Here is a 19,208-nt window from a genome sequence, read left to right on the forward strand (position 1 = left end):
ACATACATAATTGCTTTCCAGGAGATTTTGGAACGTAGCTGTGGGGATTTTCCACTGATAGTGCCTTCATGGTTCATTCCTCAGTTTTTCGTGTGGCAATTGTTGAGTTTCTATGTATAATATTGTAAAGTTCTGCTGTAAGGACTTTAATGTGTTAAGTGTCATGAAATTACCTGTGTTGTGATTTGGCGCTAAATAAATAAAATTGAATTGAATTGAATTCCAAAGGTGTGGATGGAGTTGGCGCTGCACAAGCCACTGAAGTTCTTCCAAACTCAGCCAGTTCTGACAGGCCACTGTCGGAGTGAAAGAAGAAACTAAGATACAAAAGATGAAGACAGGGGTCACCACATTTTTGGTGATGTTAAAAAGGTTTGTGCGTTTCTTGCTGCCTAGAAGATTTCCAGACTGCAGTAGACATCTTGCATACCTTTAAACGGGTTACAAACTGTTTACATGACATCTACTGATGTGTAGGGAGAATTGCAACATCGACAAACCTTCCTTCCAACACACACAAAAAAAGCACAGCACCCTTGAGTAACAATGCTCATCTGTAAATACGTCAACGTGTCCCAGTCATCATAGCTTAATTATATTCCATAATAGCGATGGTGGATTATAAGTGTTTGGGTTTGAAAGCTTTGGTGCAGGGTTGAAAGAGGCCTTTCAAGTCAGGAATTCAAGCAGAGCATTACCAGGTCATGGACACCAATCAACAACAAATCAACTCCCACTGACAAACTATCATTTGAAAGGCTGGACACTAAGTATTTTAATACAATGTACCACACGCATCGAGGCTATATTTTTGTGTTGAACTGCAGTTTACCTGAGCTGCTCTCTCACCTGTGACTCCTCTTCTGTACCTGCTCTAACATGACTGCTCTTGCTGTATGTTTCCAACACACAGCAACTCATTTGTCTGACCTACAACAGAAATACGGTTATTACAAACACAAACAAGGCACATGAATTGTCACCACAGGAGTCAGTTTGATTTGCTGTCCATGTCACAAAGGTTTATTTGTACATTCATTGCCATTATGAACAGTATAAAACCTTCAGGATGTGTTTATGTGGGAATTCAAATACTGTTATTCTTGATTAGTGCTTTATTTACAGTTGAATAAAACTGCTAAACATAATACAAATATTACATGCAGTACACATTCTATCCACAAAATCGAATGGCGCTTTTTGTCTCCCATAATGCATCACCTAAGAGATGTCATCCATCATTGGCCAGCAATGTCCCACATTCAAAACACTGCTCAAAAAGACTAACCTTGACTTTCTCTTTATATACAGTTCATAGGTCACGACTCGAAGCACAGCACATTTGTAACTGATGATCCAACAAACATTTCAAGTAAGTCCAACTATTGCAGCGTCGCTCCCTCAGGTCAATATGTCCAGAAGTAATTCACTAGTGGAGGATTTCCACCTCACAACCAACCAATCTTATTTTGGAACTGAATGAATTACTAACCTTTTTTTTTTTTTTCTTTCATAAAATCTTTTCTGACAGCTGATATCTCTGCAGTCTCCTCTGTGTGTGCAAAATAACTTCATAATGCTTCTCTGAACACGACAGGGACCAAAAATGAAAAAAGGGCATTTTAAGAAAACTGTATCAGACCAAACAACTGATATAAAATTAAATCATAAGGTGAGCGTTAGGGTTCTGGATGTGAAGTACCTTTTTCCCCTGAGATTAGAAATCTTTGTAAAAAAAAGCCAAAGATGAGGGAGGCCAAGTGGCACTTAGAAGGGCTTAAAGCGCTGGTTAATGCTGACATGAGAGAAACACAGTGGCTGTCAAAGACTGATGTTTGTACAGACGGACACACTGTAAGTGACAGTTGTAAATGGACTGGGTAACATTTTCATTCAACATTCCAGTTTTGGCCCAAAAAAAAAACACCAAAATATTATCCTTTGCTTAAATATGCAACGTCTGATAGGGACTCCACAAGAATCGACACACAGGACTTATTTGGACTTGTCTCTCAAAAGAAACCAGAACTGACAAAAGCTTATATGATTGTTTAAAAGTTCCAATGCAGTCAGCCAAATTTACAGTGTAAGGCATCTACTGAGAGGAAACGTAGTGCTTCATTTAGCTCTAATGAATTGGCAAAATTATCCAGTTCAGTTCAAAAAGGCAACATTTTCTGTGCAAACGAAACCTCACACATACCTCAGACTTGCAATGAGAGCAGTTACACACTGACACAGGTAGTGGTATATAAATCAGGGCTAGTATCAAGGACAGATTGTAGCAAATGCATTATCATCATCTGACTAGAACTTGGAGGGACAGTAAAATGGCTTAGTTTAGGGAGTTGTAATTCTCATTCCTTTCCAGGTAAAGCTCTATCAGTGGATGATATGAGAGGCTATTAGCTGACAGGCTCTCGGCTGAATGACTATTTAAGGAATTAATAAACCCTAAAACTCTGTCCTACATCACTAAATGATGATAGGGCAGAAAGGGATGTTCTAATCTAGAGCAGTGGCCAGCTCCTACTGTACAGTGCAACGCCACCGACACCCGTGCAAAATCATAATGAGAAGCCAAAACAACTCGTAGCTCTCAGTCAGTGAAGGATTCTTCACACACATCTTAATTCTAATGTAAAAGTGGTTACCGAGGCGACGACGCCGCTCAACTGGATAATTTACTATCAACTGTTCCCACTTTGTCTAAAAAGGAAACAAAACAGTACAGGTCTAAAGCCACAACTGGTACATTACAAAAAAAAAAAAATGGCTTAGAGCAAAAACAATGTGCAAGTCAGCATGGAAACCCTCCACTCATCTACGCAAAGTGGAGAAAAAGGCAAGTCTGTTGCATTTCCTGAAAGAAGTTTTTATCTCGGTGATGACATTTAAATTGAAAAAGCGAGACCTCAGACAGACGCAACAGGCATGAGCACGTTATGTAACAGTGCATGTGTTAAATAATACAATATACTTCAGTCTTTAGAGATAATGTACAATGTGAATGTGAGAATAAGTCGGTGTAGAGGTACGTCCCCTCAGACAAAACAAAACTGAATATCAGACACGCATACTAATGTCAGTGATTACACAATGATTCTATACACAGCTGTACTTTTGCACAATCATAACACATTTTAAGTCAGGAGTGACTTTATCTTTTGTGTTTATGCACAACGTAAAGAGTGCGAACTTTTCTAAGCAACAATTTCTCCCTTCATATACGCCTTTCTTTCTCTCCTTCTTTCTTTTTATTTTATATGTATATATTTATTTACCTACAAACAATCCAGATTGATCTTTTAAAGAAACTTATAATTCTCACTGTGCAAGGTAGCTCCCGGTAACTGATCCTGATCTCAACCCCCTACTCAGCTTCCCCAATGTTCGATATAATGTAGTTGATCATTTCCATCTGTATCTCAGAAGTCCAAGTGTTCGAATGAAGTGACAAAAAAAACCTATTTGTGTGTGTTTGTTCTACTTTGCTGCTATTTTTTGAATAATTTTGAATGAAGGACTGATGATGTAGTTTTAGGATCAGATATTGTCGTTCATTCATTTCCTTGCAGTTACAATGTCTCACTGTTGTATCGTTGCAATATAATGTGCCACATGCTTTGCTACTTCAGCCGGAAGTTTCTCTGATAGAAACATGTCATGAGGTTCAGCTCAAGCCACAGCACATCTGATTACTTTATCTCCGTCTTTCATCTTAGAACTCCGGATGGTTTGCTGTAGCGCAGACTGTTGCTTCCACAGTCTGACGCTCTACCCTGGATCTATATGAGATTCTGTCTCGGGTTACACGCAGATAAATGGATACATGCAAGTGTGTGTCCGTCAGCACCAGGGTTCACGCTGGGCTCTGCCTCGAGCCAGACTGTCGGCTCTCTGCCAGGCGCTCTTCATCAGTTCGAGGGCCTCACCACAGCGCTTCTGCACCAGCAGATCAGACACGTCTCTGTGGGGGAGGTTAACCTGCGCACAGTGAGGACATGCACGAGGGTTCAACCAGGTGGACATCAAAGATTTGATATGCTTACATTCTGGGACAGTTAATATTGCGGTGGTTGTGATATTTACTGTATTTCTCCATAAACGTATTCTAATTTCAGTGTACATATCCTCTGACCTGGTAAATGGCTTTCCATGTGTTGTCTAACACCTGAAGCAGTCGATCTCTCTCTTCACACCCGCTGAAGTACAAGACCCACGGAGGGAGGAACTGGGCCCGGTCGGACGAAAACTCCTACCGACAAAACAGAGGATGAAAGTGGGAAAAGGTTTAGAGTGAAAGTTAACATTTAAAGGTCCAAAACAAAAGAATAATTCCTGTGTTATCGAGTTAGAGCACAAGAGACAGTTGACCCCATAAATTGAATACCACTGATACCTAAGGAAGTTTACAGTTTGCTTGGTATACACACAAACTACAGTATGATGTATGAATATTATGTTAATGTTAAAAGTGCATTTACATCAGGATAACATGGAGGAGCTGGAGCAGTCTCCTCTATGAGGATGTCATTACAAAATAATTCATTTGAAGTAATCTGACTTAGTATACATTTGATTGTAAAGAATTTGTATCTTTTAATATTTATATGTATTCTTACAGTGATTTACAGCATGCAGCCATTTTGTAGTTTACAGTTAGAATACAGTGTTCCTTGAAACCCACTTTTTCAGAACCTCTGTTAACTGCACAGTGAAGATTTTTGTCCCTTTCCTTCAGCCGTCTGAAGAAGGGCCTCCAAGGCAATGAGCCATCCTGGTAAAAAGCGCTGCCTTAATATCTGCTTGGATATTTGGCTTTAAACTTGCCGTTTACTATTGTCCACTTCTTAATAAGTGTATTTCTGGTAGCTGTCTCTCGTGCTGACAGTCTTTAGACATTGGTTAACATTGCCAGCGGTCATATCAGCGGTCACTAATGAACTTTAATTCTGTAACATTACTCTACAATTAGTGTGTTTTTGCAGTTCCGCTCCAGTACTATTGCTCAACTAATACGTCCACTCTAATTAAAAGATCTAGCAGGTCTATTATCAGATCAATAATTAAAACTGATCAACCTAAACGTTATGCATCAGTAACTGAAAAATGAGATGCAAAGGTTCGTAAACAACTGCAACACACATTTAATCAACAGATATATTCTGATAACCTTGTTGAGAAAAATCATTTCTTTGTTAGTACACTGAGCATTCTTGGCACAAAAATTGCTTTCAGAATGAGTTCTATCTTATATTATATCTAATCTGTAAAGTTATAGGTGCAGGTTTTTATTAAGGGATCAAAGTATATCCACCGCCACAGGTTCAATACCATAGTATAACATAGTATAACACACGGGTCAGACTGATCGCACGAGTATATATATTTTTTAATCCTGCTGACGAACAAACTGCACCAAAACATTCCCGCTATAAAAAGTCAAATATAAAGCCATATATCCAGCAGGTCTGACTGCAGGAGGAGGTCAACAGACGATCACTCACAATAACACAGTACTCCTTGTCAGTCTCCAGGCTGACACTGGTGACATCACAGATATCAGCGCAGCCCAGCGAACGGAAGAAGCTCGTCTGACAGTCCTGATGGCAAGTTAGCAGCTTCTTGTCCGTCACCACCAGGCAACACGGGATACACGGCGTGGGGGCCACACCCTGAGGGATGACCTGGAGATAAAGAGTTTGTGGTTTAATTAATCCTTGTCTATACGAACAGGGCTTACATCGAACCATATTTCAATCTTAATAAACATCAGCAACTGTTTTAATAAATTCCTTGAGCTTTTTCAGGGCTTACATCGAACCATATTTCAATCTTAATAAACATCAGCAACTGTTTTAATAAATTCCTTGAGCTTTTTCAGGGAGGAAAACAGCCTGTTCAGCCGGTCAAAGAGATTTCAAGCATTGTCACTTCTTGTCGAAAGCTTTAAGAAAAGTCAATTAACAAATATTTAGTATGTGCACGATGTACTCCTTACCCCTTTGGAGACAGACTGGCAGAGCAGCTGCATCCAGTCAGCCATGTCCTGCTCATTGTTGGCGCAGAGCACCAGTGGGGGGCGCTCTGTCAGGATGACTTGGAAGGCGAGTGGACGCTCTGTGCTGTTGGAGCGACGGCAGCCTCCGCAGTGCTCTCCTCTGTTGAGAAATGAGGGGGCACAAAGAAGCACGGAAAATATATCGGTGAACATGAATTTCTCTCTACAAGTGTTTCACTGCTTGCTTCATACAGTAAAAGCTTTAATAGGTTAATCATGTCCAGTATCAGTCAGCATCTTTCATTCAGCTGAAGCTTACCCCATTGTGACTGACATCAGAGGTGCTACATCTGTTTTTTCGGCATACAGGTACAGGATCCCCTTACTGTGTGAAAAGAGAACAAACAATAATGTTCATCGAAATCAGAAGACTGATTACATACACACATTGTCTTACATATATATCACCCGTGATGCTTGGCAGGGAAATTCTATTGCTAAGGCTTGCCATACTCTGAGACTCCTCTGAAGTGGGGTAAAGGTCCCGTGAGACATGAACTAGCTGTCCAAGATGAGTGTTGATTCTACTCACACTGGAGACGGCCTGGCTTACTCACTGTTGAGGAGAATCAACCCTCATGAGCATGTCGGGCCTAAACAATAAAATGTCCCTGACAATGCTAATGTCAGTAACACAATTGCTTCAAACCATTTTGGTGTGATTGGGACTCTAACTGGCTCCCAGCAGGACTTGTTGAGAAATAAACCATAAAGACAGTAATTTAAAGATGTTACTGTTATTATTGTATTGGGTTTGATGGAAATCTTAGCGATGTTTACTGACAGAACTTTGTCAAGGAGAGACAGAGACAACTGTAGGGGGTCTTCTACATTTTCAGATAAGGAGAGGCTCTGCCTCATCCTTGAAACTTGGTTAACTTTGGAACATGAGACTGCCTCCATCTATAGCCGTAACAGACCTGGCCTATGCCTATGTCAAGAGGACAGAGTGACCACGAGCTAGGGGAACCAGATAAGACAGAGAGACTGGACTAATGAGACAGACAGGAAGACTTAATAACAATGAATGAAAATTCCTTCAGATGAGGCAAAGCTATTGTCAAAAACCAGTCAGCCTCCAACCCTGTTTTACATTATACACCGTACACCTGTGGACAGACTGGAAGGAAATCTGCGCTGCTCGACACAAAAAGAAAGAACTCAAGCTTTCTGCATGTCTGGCAGCAGCAGATGGTGAGAGGAGGGGAAAGCCCAAGGAAATATCAACTCCAATATGTGTGGCATGTTTTTCAAGATGATAATATGTCAGTGTTAAATGTGATAAATATTATAAGGGGAAGCGATATAAATGCTTATCAGTGTGTTCGAGAATGAAGGAGACCTTCGTTAATACCTAATGTTGGAAGATGAATGTCAGATGTTAAAATGAACTCACTGATATCAGCTGAAGGGAGGACTGATGTGTATGCCCTGCCCATACCTGAGGATGAGGTAGCAGCTTTTCCATTGCTCTTTACCCAGGTATGTGATTCCAGCCCGGTACTGCAGAAGCCCTTCTTTTGTGCTGGAAAGGAATCTAGAATTCGGTGGGCCACTTTGGGGGGACAACGTCATGTCCATAGGATCCTCCCAGTGAACCAATGAATAGAGTTGAATGGACACTTCAGGTACCTGGAGAGAAACAGACAAACAGTTAACCACTGCTGCTTCAAAAGTCAGCCAAGTAACGTGTTAAAGCAGAGACTCTCAAACTTCTCTAATATTACAGAAACACTCCAGTATCAGGGCTGATACGTTATTTTAAAGTAAAGCTGTTACATTAATTAGTGTAAATAATGAAATTTAAAGTGTCGCTATCAATACACATTCTTGGTAAAGAAGAAAATAGATATCTTAAAAGGACCATATCAATCGTTTTTAGAGCTTTCAAATCAGGTCTATTTAACAGTAGTACTTATCACAACATCCAACTATGTACAATATTGAAAAACTAGAGGTAGGTACTTATGTGTGAGCAAAACAAAATGCTGTCAAGTGTTCAATGTTACAGTGTGAGATCAGTGAGTTGGGATGTCAAATAATTGTGCTGTTAATCTAAAAACAAAAAAGTTGCTATTCTTTTAATAGAATAATGGAAGGCTGAGATAACCTGAAGAGGTTAAAAAAAAACTCCTGGGTCTTGGTAAAGATCATCTAGTTTCGTGGATGTAACAAATGGTTAATTAGTATATTTTCGCTGTGTAATGAGAAGCTACTACAGTATGTGCGACATTGAACATTACTTTACCTCACAGTGAGACTCCTGGGCGACAAACTTTGTGAGAGCCAGTTTTTCCATGGTGGCGTCAGTCAGAACACACGGATAGGGAGGCTCACGACATCCTTTCACCATGGCTGATTTGAGAACAGACAGCAGCCAGCTATGAGTGAAGGAGAAAAACGGCTAGAGGTCAAGGGAGAGGTTCTATTAAGGTTCTATTAAGTCAGTATTCCCACACATAATTGGATAGGAATACCAATTTAACCATCTATTAGGGACGAGATGACTCAACAAAGGACTAAGTTCTCACTCCATAGCAGATCATTGGATTACTGACATATGACAATAGATGCAAACAGCAGTGGAGACTTTGTTTGCATGCTGCTTCTTTAGACAGGGATACAAAGACAGTGGGGCACAGACATATTACTGGCTGATGGAAATGAATCATGGATGGAGTTGAGGGAGTCGAGACAAAGATTTGCGGAAAACTCACAGAGTTAGTGAAACATCTGCTGTGTCCAACAGGAATTTCCTTCGTCTGTTAGTGCAGACCACCGTGACTGTCTGCTGGTCAAGGCCCACCTGAAGGAAAAACAACATTAGAACTATTACATTAGAAATAAAAGTAACATTGTGCTCCATCATCATATGCTCATCACATCGCATTAGTAGATTGAACCAAGATATGACAGTTGAAGCAATGGAGCACATTGATGCAAAAGCATACAGCGCCATTAATTCTAATGTGTTTTTAAAGTATCCGCTGACATTAAAAGAATACTTAGATAAGAGTAAAACACGAATGTATTTAAAACAATAGCCCCCAAACGCAGAAACAATAGACAATAGCAAGCTATTGTAGTGCCGGGAACTTACTGAAAGATAGTCCAGCTCATTATAGGAAACAGCATCTCTCACTGTGTAGGGCTTCTCTGCTGCACCTAGTGAGTAAAAGTAGAACAAAGACACACGGTGAGCACATGATAATATAATATATACTCTGCTCTTTCAGAGAATTGTGTCGATCTGTTGTGACTGATGAAGCACAATTATAATGAAACAAACTCAGATTTGCAGATATCTTTCAGACAGTACAGTTCACACAGTCAAACATTTATTCCCTAAATATAAGAAAGTAGGAGATCAAAGCTTGTTTTTAAAAATGAATTGTGACACCCAACCCCAAGACTTAAACTGTTCCACCTTCTATGATCAAACAAATCCATCTTTAGCCACTTTACCCTTTCGAAGCAGGTAGATGTAACAGTCAGTCAGCAGCAGATAAAGAGGCTGCAGGTCGCCCTCCATATGACCCGTACTCATCCTCACCATCTGAAAACACAAAGAGAAACTGGGTTCAGTGCTGGAAACCTCCATATTTATCCGTCTCACATTGTACTAGTCACTAGTCCTGAGTTTATGGCAGCTGGACAGCAGACTGTAGCATAGTGTTGCTACAAATGTCGCAGTTAGCAAGCTATATAGACAGTTTTTTTTTTTTTGTCAACATACAAAAGCAACTAGCATACTAGCAGCAACTTCCTGGTTGTTATTCCACAATGCTATGAAATAGACACCAGGGTTAAATATTTATATCAATATTTTCTTTGCACAGTTTGGTGTGAAGTGCGACAAAATGTGAATCGATTTTTTTTTTTTTTTACAAATTATAAAAAACAACTTACACTAACATACATTTCTACAGTCTGAAAAAAATCTATTAAAATGGACTAACTGTGCCTTGCAACATTTCCACTGAGCAACTGTCTCCAAACCACTTCTCTAAAGTCAAAACCAGTCTGAGTTAAAAAGAACCAACACCACCATCTCTCCTGGCTGATGTGGAGAGGAAAGGTACTTTTTTAAGATAAGTACAAGTATAGATAACTACACCCCCCCCCAAAAAAAAAAAAAAATACAAGCCTGTTAAACACCACGACTTCACTGTACTGACTTATTTCAATAAATAACATCATTCAAAAAATATTTATTCACACATTCATTTTCGCACAAGAATGTAACTTGTTTCAGAGAATGAAAAATAATGACGTCCTTTGTCTTTACCTTGAAGAGCTGTTCCTCGTTCTCTCTGAATACATGAATCATAAGAAGCAGCAGATGATTGTTGTCAACCCTGAAATATAAACAGCGAACAACATTAGACAGGTTTTAAACAAGATTTCAACAACAAACAACTCATTTTGTTTGAACTGCTTACTTAAACTCTGCAGGATGAGAACTTTCAGTGGGACTACGCTTCCCCTCTTGTTGTTGTTCCTCCTCTTCCTCAACTGTAGATGTAATTTTGTATATTTCCTCTCTTTGTACGTCCTCCTCCGTCTTCATGTCGAGTTCTTGTCCTGCTGGCGCTTTTGCCTCTCCATTATCTTCAGGGCGACCTGAAAGAGTCTGCGACTGGCGATGCTCTGGAGAGTCATCGTGGCCACCACCTGTGGGAGCAGAGTCTGGACTGTTGGTGGTAAAGCAGCATACCTCTGCAGATAGAGGAGAGGCCTGAAGGAAGTTGTTGCTTTGGGCCAGACGGGAGCCAGACGTCTCTCCGGGGACCCCCTTGTTGCCCCCTGGGTCATCTCGAAAGGGCTGTTGTGCATAAGGCTCGGGGTTCTGATCGCAGCTTTCACCGTTCTTCCCTCGCTCCTCTCCTGGGTGCTCCCAGGCCCCGTTGAGCCGGTCCATGACGTCACGGAGGGGTTGGCCCACGCTGTCCATGGAGGTGTCCGTCATCTGTGGAAGTCGTAGGAGGCCTTCGACCCCATCCTCACCTCCTTCCTCCACGATCTCTGATCCGACCCTGCTTCTCCTCAGCTCCCCTTCACTGTCCGGATGGACACTGGTGCCGTTCAATGAATCGACGTCTTCCAAGGTGAGGATGCTAGAGTCTGTTTCCATGTGCTCAGAGGAGATGGAGTTATGGATGCTGCTGCTGGAATCTGTGGAGCCCTTTCCACGTCGCTTCTTGGCTGGTTTTCTTCGTTTGGCCATCCTGGAAGGACAGAGGAGTTAGCTGTGGTTCAATAAACAATTGGATACAACATCCTTCGTGCCAGAAACTGAAGGAGCGGCGACTGTACCTGATGACCTCAAGCTCATTGCTGTTGATCTCTGTGTCATCTCCGGTGGCGGTGAAGGTATTGTAGCGGCTGGCCACATGAACGGGTGTGACGTCGGCTGAGGTGTTGGTGTCCGAGTCCTCGTTGAAGGGGTTGTGTCTGAATGTGGGACTGTGTGGAGAAAGATGTGTTGCTACCTTCCCCTTGACAGTGCTGGAAAGGACCACCGTGTCGCTGATGACCGTCTGGGGATCAGAGCCACAGGATCGCGGGCAGCTGGCCTGGTCGGTCAGGTCACCCTCTAACCAAGTGAAGGCCACACAAAGACACTGAGTTAATGCAAAACCACCACTTACCCACATTTACTTCTATAAAGCTTAAGAAATAAAAGAAATACACAGAATCTTTTGCACTGTCTTGCTGGTAGTTGAGTGGCAAACATGGACCTCGGACATAATTAAGGGAAGAGTTGTTTTTATTCATACATCTATTTTCATCAGCTTTACAGTGTTGACCAACAAAACAATGTCGGAAAGATTTTGTGTATTCCTTCGTCAACATAGCAAAACAAATGTTAAGGACTGCAGTGTTCTTTGGCGGGGTCAAAGAGGCACAAAACGCAATGAGTAAGACATCAAGTAGGTACACAGGCAGCAGCTGCAGAGGCACAGGCCGAGGTCAAGCACTACTACTGTAGCTTTTAGAGATGGGTTATATAACTTACAAGAATCTGTATTTTTGCATTTACTGGGATTCTTTATAAGAGAACTGAGCGATGTTGTTTCCACTAACTTCTTCTTTTGACTATTAAGTCTTCATCAAAGCTACAAAAACTGGACAAACTCAATTGAAGTCAAAAACAAACTGCAGCAGGGATGGCTCTGCCATAGTAGTGCTTGTTCATCTAAAAAGCTTCAAGCTAATTCCAAAAGCAAGGAAAATGGACTTGGACTATTTAGCAGTACAACGTCTGTGCATGACAGAAACCTACAATAACTCAGCAGTGATGCAAGCTGAGAGAATTACAGCGAATTTCAGTACAACAATTCTTTGACCTATAACATAAATTCCAGTTTAAATTTAGACCATGAAATGAATTGTGGACTACGAGAGAATAGACCTGTGTTTATTACAGCAGTTTACTGCAAACGCTGTAATGAAAAAAAGCAAGAAATATTCTCGACTGTTATCTCACACTACAGTTTAGGTGGACCTAGGCCAGTGCAACACATCAAACAGAAAGAAGACATTACAAAAACACAACACGCCAGACGGACAGATACACGGTGTACTGCAGACAGACTTGACGAGGTGAGTACCGGCAACTTCAGGCATTTTTCTGGCTGTGGTAAATAATAAGGCAGAGTGAGCGTTGGGATCATTCCCCGGATGAGTAACGCATGCAGATCATGACAGGTAACACACCACCCACCCAACAGTGAACTCCCCAGATAAACCAAACTTACCGGTCAACTTAATGTGTATGATGACACCTTGTATTATTTAAATTGACTTGTTTGCTAATTTAATGCCTATACTTATCATTATAAACAGCTTTACTAAAATGTATGTACACTGTCACATTATATTGCAAATGTGTAGTTAAATCGAAACCCTCATGTTTCATGGGTATAACTGAGAGAGGGAAGCTTTTCTTCTAATGTTCAACTTTGTATGAAAATAAATTAAGCTATTAGCTTCCTACTTCCAATTTAACTCAAGCTAATTTATATTACTGGCAATGTAAGTATGTAACTAAAACTATTCTTAAAGTTTGAGCACCTTTTATCTTTGATCGAGCTTGCTTATGTCTTCAGATACAGTATTTTGCAACAGCTAGCTGTTGTTACTGGCTTGAGTACCCAGCATGCAATAAATACAAACTGGCCATGCCAGATAGCAGGGAAGGAAGGAAGGAGGGAAGGAGGGAGGGAGGGAGGGAGGGATGGAAGGTCAGGTAGGGAGGGTTGACTAATGTCCCACCTTCCCAGTCTGCACTTGGCAATGACTGCAACACGGGGAAGATGTCACCAAAATCATAATCTAAAAAAAGGAGGGATAACATTAAACATTATAGAGAGGTGGGGTGGAGACAGGAGAGAGGAGAGAGGAGAGTGAGTCAATGGCACAGAAACAGTAAAACAACATGATATATGGAGTACGAAATAACAGAATCAATGAGGAAAAAAATAGAGAAGTGGGAACTAAAACAGGGGAACTGGCTCAGTACCTTGTGGGGAGTGATGGGCAAAGCACTGACTGCAATCACCCAAATGTCAACATTCTGTAACCGTTGGTCTCTGCACGCACTTTAGGATGCGAGTCGTAAACATCGGTGGAGGTACTGCTGCCGGAGCGCATTGGAATGACACTCCACCACTTTGTTTTCTCCACATGAGGAAATAACATGTTCACAGTTCTTTTGATCCAGTTAAAATTCAGGAACATCTTTTATGTGCTTAAAGCCTTTCCTCTGTTAAAGTTACTGTGTCAATACAAACTCAAAACTTCCTGTATCCATTTCAAAGTAAAAGCTTCCAAGTGTTTCAGTAAACAGAAATGATTTATTTCTTAACAAGGCTTTTATTGTGAAACCTTTTCAACAAAATGTTGTGAATAAAACCAGACCACAAAACTTTACATGAGTATTATAGAGCACTCATTGAAAATAACATGATTATATTACTGATTTTATTAAATGAAAGCAGTTTAAATTTCCAGACTACATTATTGATAACTGGATGTAAATTTGTCTCCACCGTGATTACGCAACTTTAGAAACAAACCACAACTTTATAGTGCATGTCACTGGTGCCCTACGACACTCCAACAAATAGCACGACACCGCTGGTCACAAGAGTCTGCAAGGATCAATTCAAGCTCTACTTCAACATGCCATTAGTTTGACATCACTGTATAAATTTGTGCCAAAGCATACGAGTGTGTATTTGAACTCCAGCAGGTCCTGACCACATCATCAACACAAAAATAAAGTCTGCCATTCCCTTCACATTCAATCAGCAGCAAAGTAGAATATAATAATAAGAGTCCAGATAAGAGCCATTTCAAGACCTAGCAGGACATAAAAATAACAGTTGATATTTGATGAGGCTACTTTTAAGGGGAATAACACTCACTGGCTAATAATGATTCAGAAATTTAAAAAAAAAAACAATAATGGCCAAATGATTGTCAAACCTGTTAGTCTGCATCTCTTTCCTAAAATGACTTCTTATAAAGGGAAGCAAGGGAAGAAATATAGAAAGAGTTAAGGATTAGACAGCTCGAAGAAAAAAAACGGTGTACCTTACCTTCACTGGACGGAGCTATGGCACTGTCATCCCACTCCAGGTTGGTGGAGGTGAGGGAGGTGAAGGAGTGCAGGGAGAGGCTGTCTGAGCTGGGCAGCCTCTCCTCAAAGTCCAGCAGGTTCTGGGGTTTGTAGTAATCTGGCATGTAGGGAGCCACATCCAGATAGGGCACATCCTGAACCAGCAGGACCCAACAAAAACGTTACAGACATGCTGCTAACATTTAGGAGCCGGGTTTCTATTGATATTGTAAACAAGTATATGCTAACCAGCTCCAGATTGAAGCGAATGAACTCCAGGCCAGACACCAGTGTGAGGAAGAGCGTGAGGTGATCATGACTGCAGACCAGGGCGTTCCTGTCAGAAGAGGAAAATGGTTGACTTGATGTGAGCGACAGTTACAACAAAATATGTAAACAGTATTTAAAAACTGCTAAAGCAAAATGTGGCACGATATCAATTCATTCCAAGAATGAAAACAACAAACTTTTTTTGTGAATTCACTGCTTCTCGCACAAACATTTCCTTTCCTTCAGACAATCAGAATCAAATGACTGGACGACTTACTTGAAGTAATACTTGTGCAACAATCCTTGGTTCTCCTGGAAGAGGCGCAGGTAGCTCTCTAAAGAGCTCTCACTCAATGCCAGGTATAACCAAGCGCGGCCTACGAAGAGCAGAGAAGAGTTCTTTCCTGCATATTACCCTTTGAATGTTGAATGATGCTTTATTCTCCAAGTACTCTACATGTGAGTGTGTTGAACTGTGTGAGCGAGATGTCTCACTTCGACCGAGGTTGGTTGCTATGTGTTGCAGCTCGTCAATCTGACGGACAGCCTCCCTCCTGGTGAAGTGAAGGACCAGGACCCAGTAGCCGGAGGAGATGTCCTGCAGCCTGCGATGTAGAAACACAACGATTATATCACAGGAGGCACAAGTTGGATGTTACGGTATGCGGGATGCCACAAGAACTCTATTTAACAGAAGATTAACAGTAATATCCTGTAAAGTATGATCTTCCGCGATAAGGTGTGATCTGAAAAGAACTAATAATTCCATTTGATAATGGCCATGAATATAGAAGTTTTGAGGGCCGAAAAGTGATGAGTTGTACCCAAAAAGCAAGCAGGTGGTTTATATTTACCCTCGCTCTGAGGTGAGACACACTGCCCTTCACCTGGTGGAGTACCGGCATGATATAATTGGAGCCTGCACTGAGTTTCTGCTCTGATTATACAGTACAAATGCGATCACAGGTCATTTCCCTGTATATTTTAGCAAGGAAACGTGCGGCAGTGTGGATGCTCTCATTCATTAACATGGACGCCGAAATGAAAATGAAAAATCAGCACACGCCACGCAGCCGGTGTGTTCCAGTTCTCACGGCAACATACTTTTATGAAGCATTTCTCCATTGTGTAAACCACAAAATAATGAGACCGGCTAAAACAGATAATAAAAACAAACGAACCCTCTCGGGTTCAGTTTGATCTTTCACATTATAACTTTTGAATAGATGCAAATTTAAGTGTTGATTTACATCATGTGTGAATAAACTTGTTTTACACTCTTATTCTGTCTTCACTGTTTATGAGCGCTGCCTCTCCCCAAGAGGGAGGTTCATTCAACTGTTATTCATGCTCTCATTGGTTCTGACACTTTCATCATGACGGGTGTAACGTTGCAAAGACACAAAACTAACAAAGTAGCAGATCCTATTTAAAGTCCCATTGATCCACATGTCAAAAAGAAAGAGAAAGTTGAGAACTCCTGCTGCAAAGCGTGATTACTTTCAAATTGTAATTACTTCCTGAGACTATGTCCATTTCTATATACAGCCTATGGTTGTGACAGTTAGCCTGGAGGGACACGAACCCGACACACACGCAAAAGTACAAAAATAACAGGGTTTATACAAAGGTTTTTTTTTTTCTACAACATATCTAAAATAATCAGATTGCAATTTGCACTTTTCCCCTTTCCTCGTTCCCATGTTTTCAGTAAATGTCTTACCCATACAGCAGAGCATGGTCCAGGTGTTCACAGAGACGTTGCAGGACCCGGTCGTGATTTCGGATAGCTGGAGTTTCATCCTCACAGGCTGCAAAGTAACTCTGCAGCTGTAGAAAGCGACATGGTTTCTAGGCTATTTGTTTTGCTGTTCAAACACTCTCTAAGACAGTAAGAGAACGTGCTGTAAAAAGCCCTGCAAATAAGCTAAGCAATGGAGTTATTAACTGAAATGACTTGAAAACTGATGAATTGCAGTCAGTTCATTACTTAAACTCTGTACAATAGCACATCGGATTTGAACTAGATGAGCGATTATGAGGTTAAAAAGTGGACATTTAGCATTAAGGGTGGATGTTAACGTCAAAGGTGGGTGAACATGGTCTAGGATAGTGCAGCAGAACAATAATCCCACATTACAACATACAGTCACAGTAACCAAAGGAATTTGGGGCAAAGCTGTGGAACGTTCTTGACCTTCGAGGAAGTCAGTGACCTGCCCTTAATCCAACAAAGCATGTGTTTCATGGATTAAAACCAAACTCAAGGCCAGAACCCCCATGATACAAGCAGTAAGGGAAGCTGGCTGCAGCACAGGCCTGGGCACAAGCATCACCAGGACAGATACTGTGTACCTGCTGATGTCTGTGGGTTGGAACCGCAAGCGTTTTTGGTTCCCTTAAAAAAGGTCACTCTGCACCTAAAAGAGTACAATTCCTCCGTTGTTCATGTTATTTGAATGTACTGTCATTCGTGATCAAAGCCGCCACTTGTATCCTTGTAGTGATTGATTTATTTTAAATCCTATGTCAAGGTTTTCCTTACACATTAGGATTTTGGGCACCACCAAAGCTTAATGAATGTAAAATCATTGTGGAGAGCATGAAAACTTGAACTCAATCCACATATATACACATATATACATATATATATATGCTGAAACTTGGAGGCATGAACAGCTCAAGTTTGGGGAAGCTTTAAGGATTGTGGCGCAGAGAAAGATCATTTGTATCCTGTGACTATCGTCACATGACTAAGTAATGTTTGGCGGAAGTAATCACTGTATACTTTCTTGGACGCTTGAGACACAACCGTAAGCACCTTCACGGTCCTCTACCGTCAGTACTATAAATGAGATGAATGACATCATCGGTCAAGAAACGAAGACAAAAGTGGAAATAAAAAGGAAAGACAGTCATGAGCTCGCTGCATTAACAGACTAAGATGGAGCTTTCTAATACAATTTCCTGATTATGGACCAGTAGACTGGGACATATTTTAGAGACAGATGACAACAGCCATGCAAAATAAAAAAAAAACTCAAATGTACATGGTTTCACAAACATGCAGGAAGAGAGAGGAGCAATGCTGTCTGTCAGGTTGTGACAGGAGGAGTTTCACAACAACAAATTCTGAAATAAGTCACGATTCAAATGGGAATCAGGAGCATTCATAAATCTACCGGGGAGCCCTTAATGTGTGTGAGAGGTATGGTCGCAGGTGTTGACGTCACACGCCGCAGTGAACAAACACAGCGGCTTGTTGTTCAGCACCGACAGACAAATAAAAACTACAACCCAACAACTGAACGCCAGAGCTTTAACACGTCCCGGTGAGTTGAGACGTGACATGTAATAGTTCCTACGTTGTCTCCCTCAGCTCCCTAAAGGACAAGGCCCTCCTGTGTCCTCCCGACTCGAGACATGTCCCCTTCAGCAGACACAAGACGACCCGACGTTAGCTGCGACCACCCGGAGCGCGTAAACAGTCGCGTCGCTGCATCGCGTGACTTTAATGAAACGTGCGTTTACCTTTTTGACAGACAGCGAGATGTTTTCCAAGATGCGATCCTTCACTTTGAGTTGATCCATCGCCGGTCTGTCGGTCAGCTGACCCACAAAGGCGAAGCTCCTGTTTTGCTAAAGCTAACGCCTCCCGCATTAGCTGGCTGACATGATCTTGTCCTCCCGTGTTTCAAATGGACGCTAGTTTTGTCTCAAGTTGTCCACGCTGCGTTTCCGGTCGTCCACGAACCATCACGGTAAAGCCCAGCACGCGGCGTGGACACTTCAACCTCTGTCCCGGTTAGCCCGGTGACGTCTGCTAATAGCTTCGCGTTAGCTTTAGTCACTTGACTTTTTTGTTGTTTTTTTTAACGCTGAACTCAGGCGTTTTATAATCCTACCACACATAACTTTGAGCGGGAATTTTGTTCACCATATACCACGTTTAATTTCTCTGCTCGCCTCTTTTGAACTACTTTAAGTTTCCTTCTGGCGTTAATTAAACGATGCAGCGGATGTTCAGGATACTTTTCGTGCCGCTGGAGTCAGCTGGCTGACTGAACCCCTGACGTCAGCGGGTTACGTCACCAGCAGCTGCAAGCGAGAGGGCGGGCTGAACCGCGTTCAAAAGTTTGGCAATTTTAAGTTTGCGTGCTCGGCGTTGTGCGAAAACACAAGACATCATAATGCTGTGGCTGAATTTGAATAATCAGAATTAGCTCCTGAATTCGGCCTGCCTGCCGG

The 19,208-nt window shown here is 41.6% G+C and overlaps 1 protein-coding gene across 2 annotated transcripts; it reads right to left on the reverse strand.

Moving 5' to 3' along the window:
- Positions 1 to 995: 995 nt before the first annotated feature.
- On the reverse strand, positions 996 to 18,997 carry plekhm2 (pleckstrin homology domain containing, family M (with RUN domain) member 2). 2 transcript variants are annotated; one of them, XM_069694037.1, is made up of 20 exons: positions 18,492 to 18,997; positions 16,684 to 16,790; positions 15,456 to 15,565; positions 15,238 to 15,337; positions 14,940 to 15,027; positions 14,671 to 14,845; positions 13,343 to 13,402; positions 11,381 to 11,660; positions 10,507 to 11,292; positions 10,353 to 10,422; positions 9,530 to 9,620; positions 9,165 to 9,229; positions 8,782 to 8,870; positions 8,313 to 8,445; positions 7,506 to 7,696; positions 6,324 to 6,389; positions 6,005 to 6,164; positions 5,511 to 5,690; positions 4,142 to 4,258; positions 996 to 3,987 (listed from the first exon to the last, which is right to left on the reverse strand). In XM_069694037.1, the coding sequence occupies exons 1-20, from the start codon at positions 18,549 to 18,551 to the stop codon at positions 3,850 to 3,852; spliced, it is 3,066 nt and encodes a 1,021-aa protein (XP_069550138.1). In that variant the 5' UTR covers positions 18,552 to 18,997; the 3' UTR covers positions 996 to 3,849. The 2 variants fall into 2 exon arrangements, with proteins under 2 accessions (XP_069550138.1, XP_069550139.1); XM_069694038.1 differs by lacking the exon at positions 13,343 to 13,402.
- Positions 18,998 to 19,208: the final 211 nt, after the last annotated feature.

The sequence above is a fragment of the Brachyistius frenatus genome, unplaced genomic scaffold (assembly GCF_029030835.1).
Source record: "Brachyistius frenatus isolate BFR_SWC_R1_liver_20210118 unplaced genomic scaffold, ASM2903083v1 Contig_16, whole genome shotgun sequence".
Lineage (NCBI taxonomy): Eukaryota > Metazoa > Chordata > Actinopteri > Embiotocidae > Brachyistius > Brachyistius frenatus.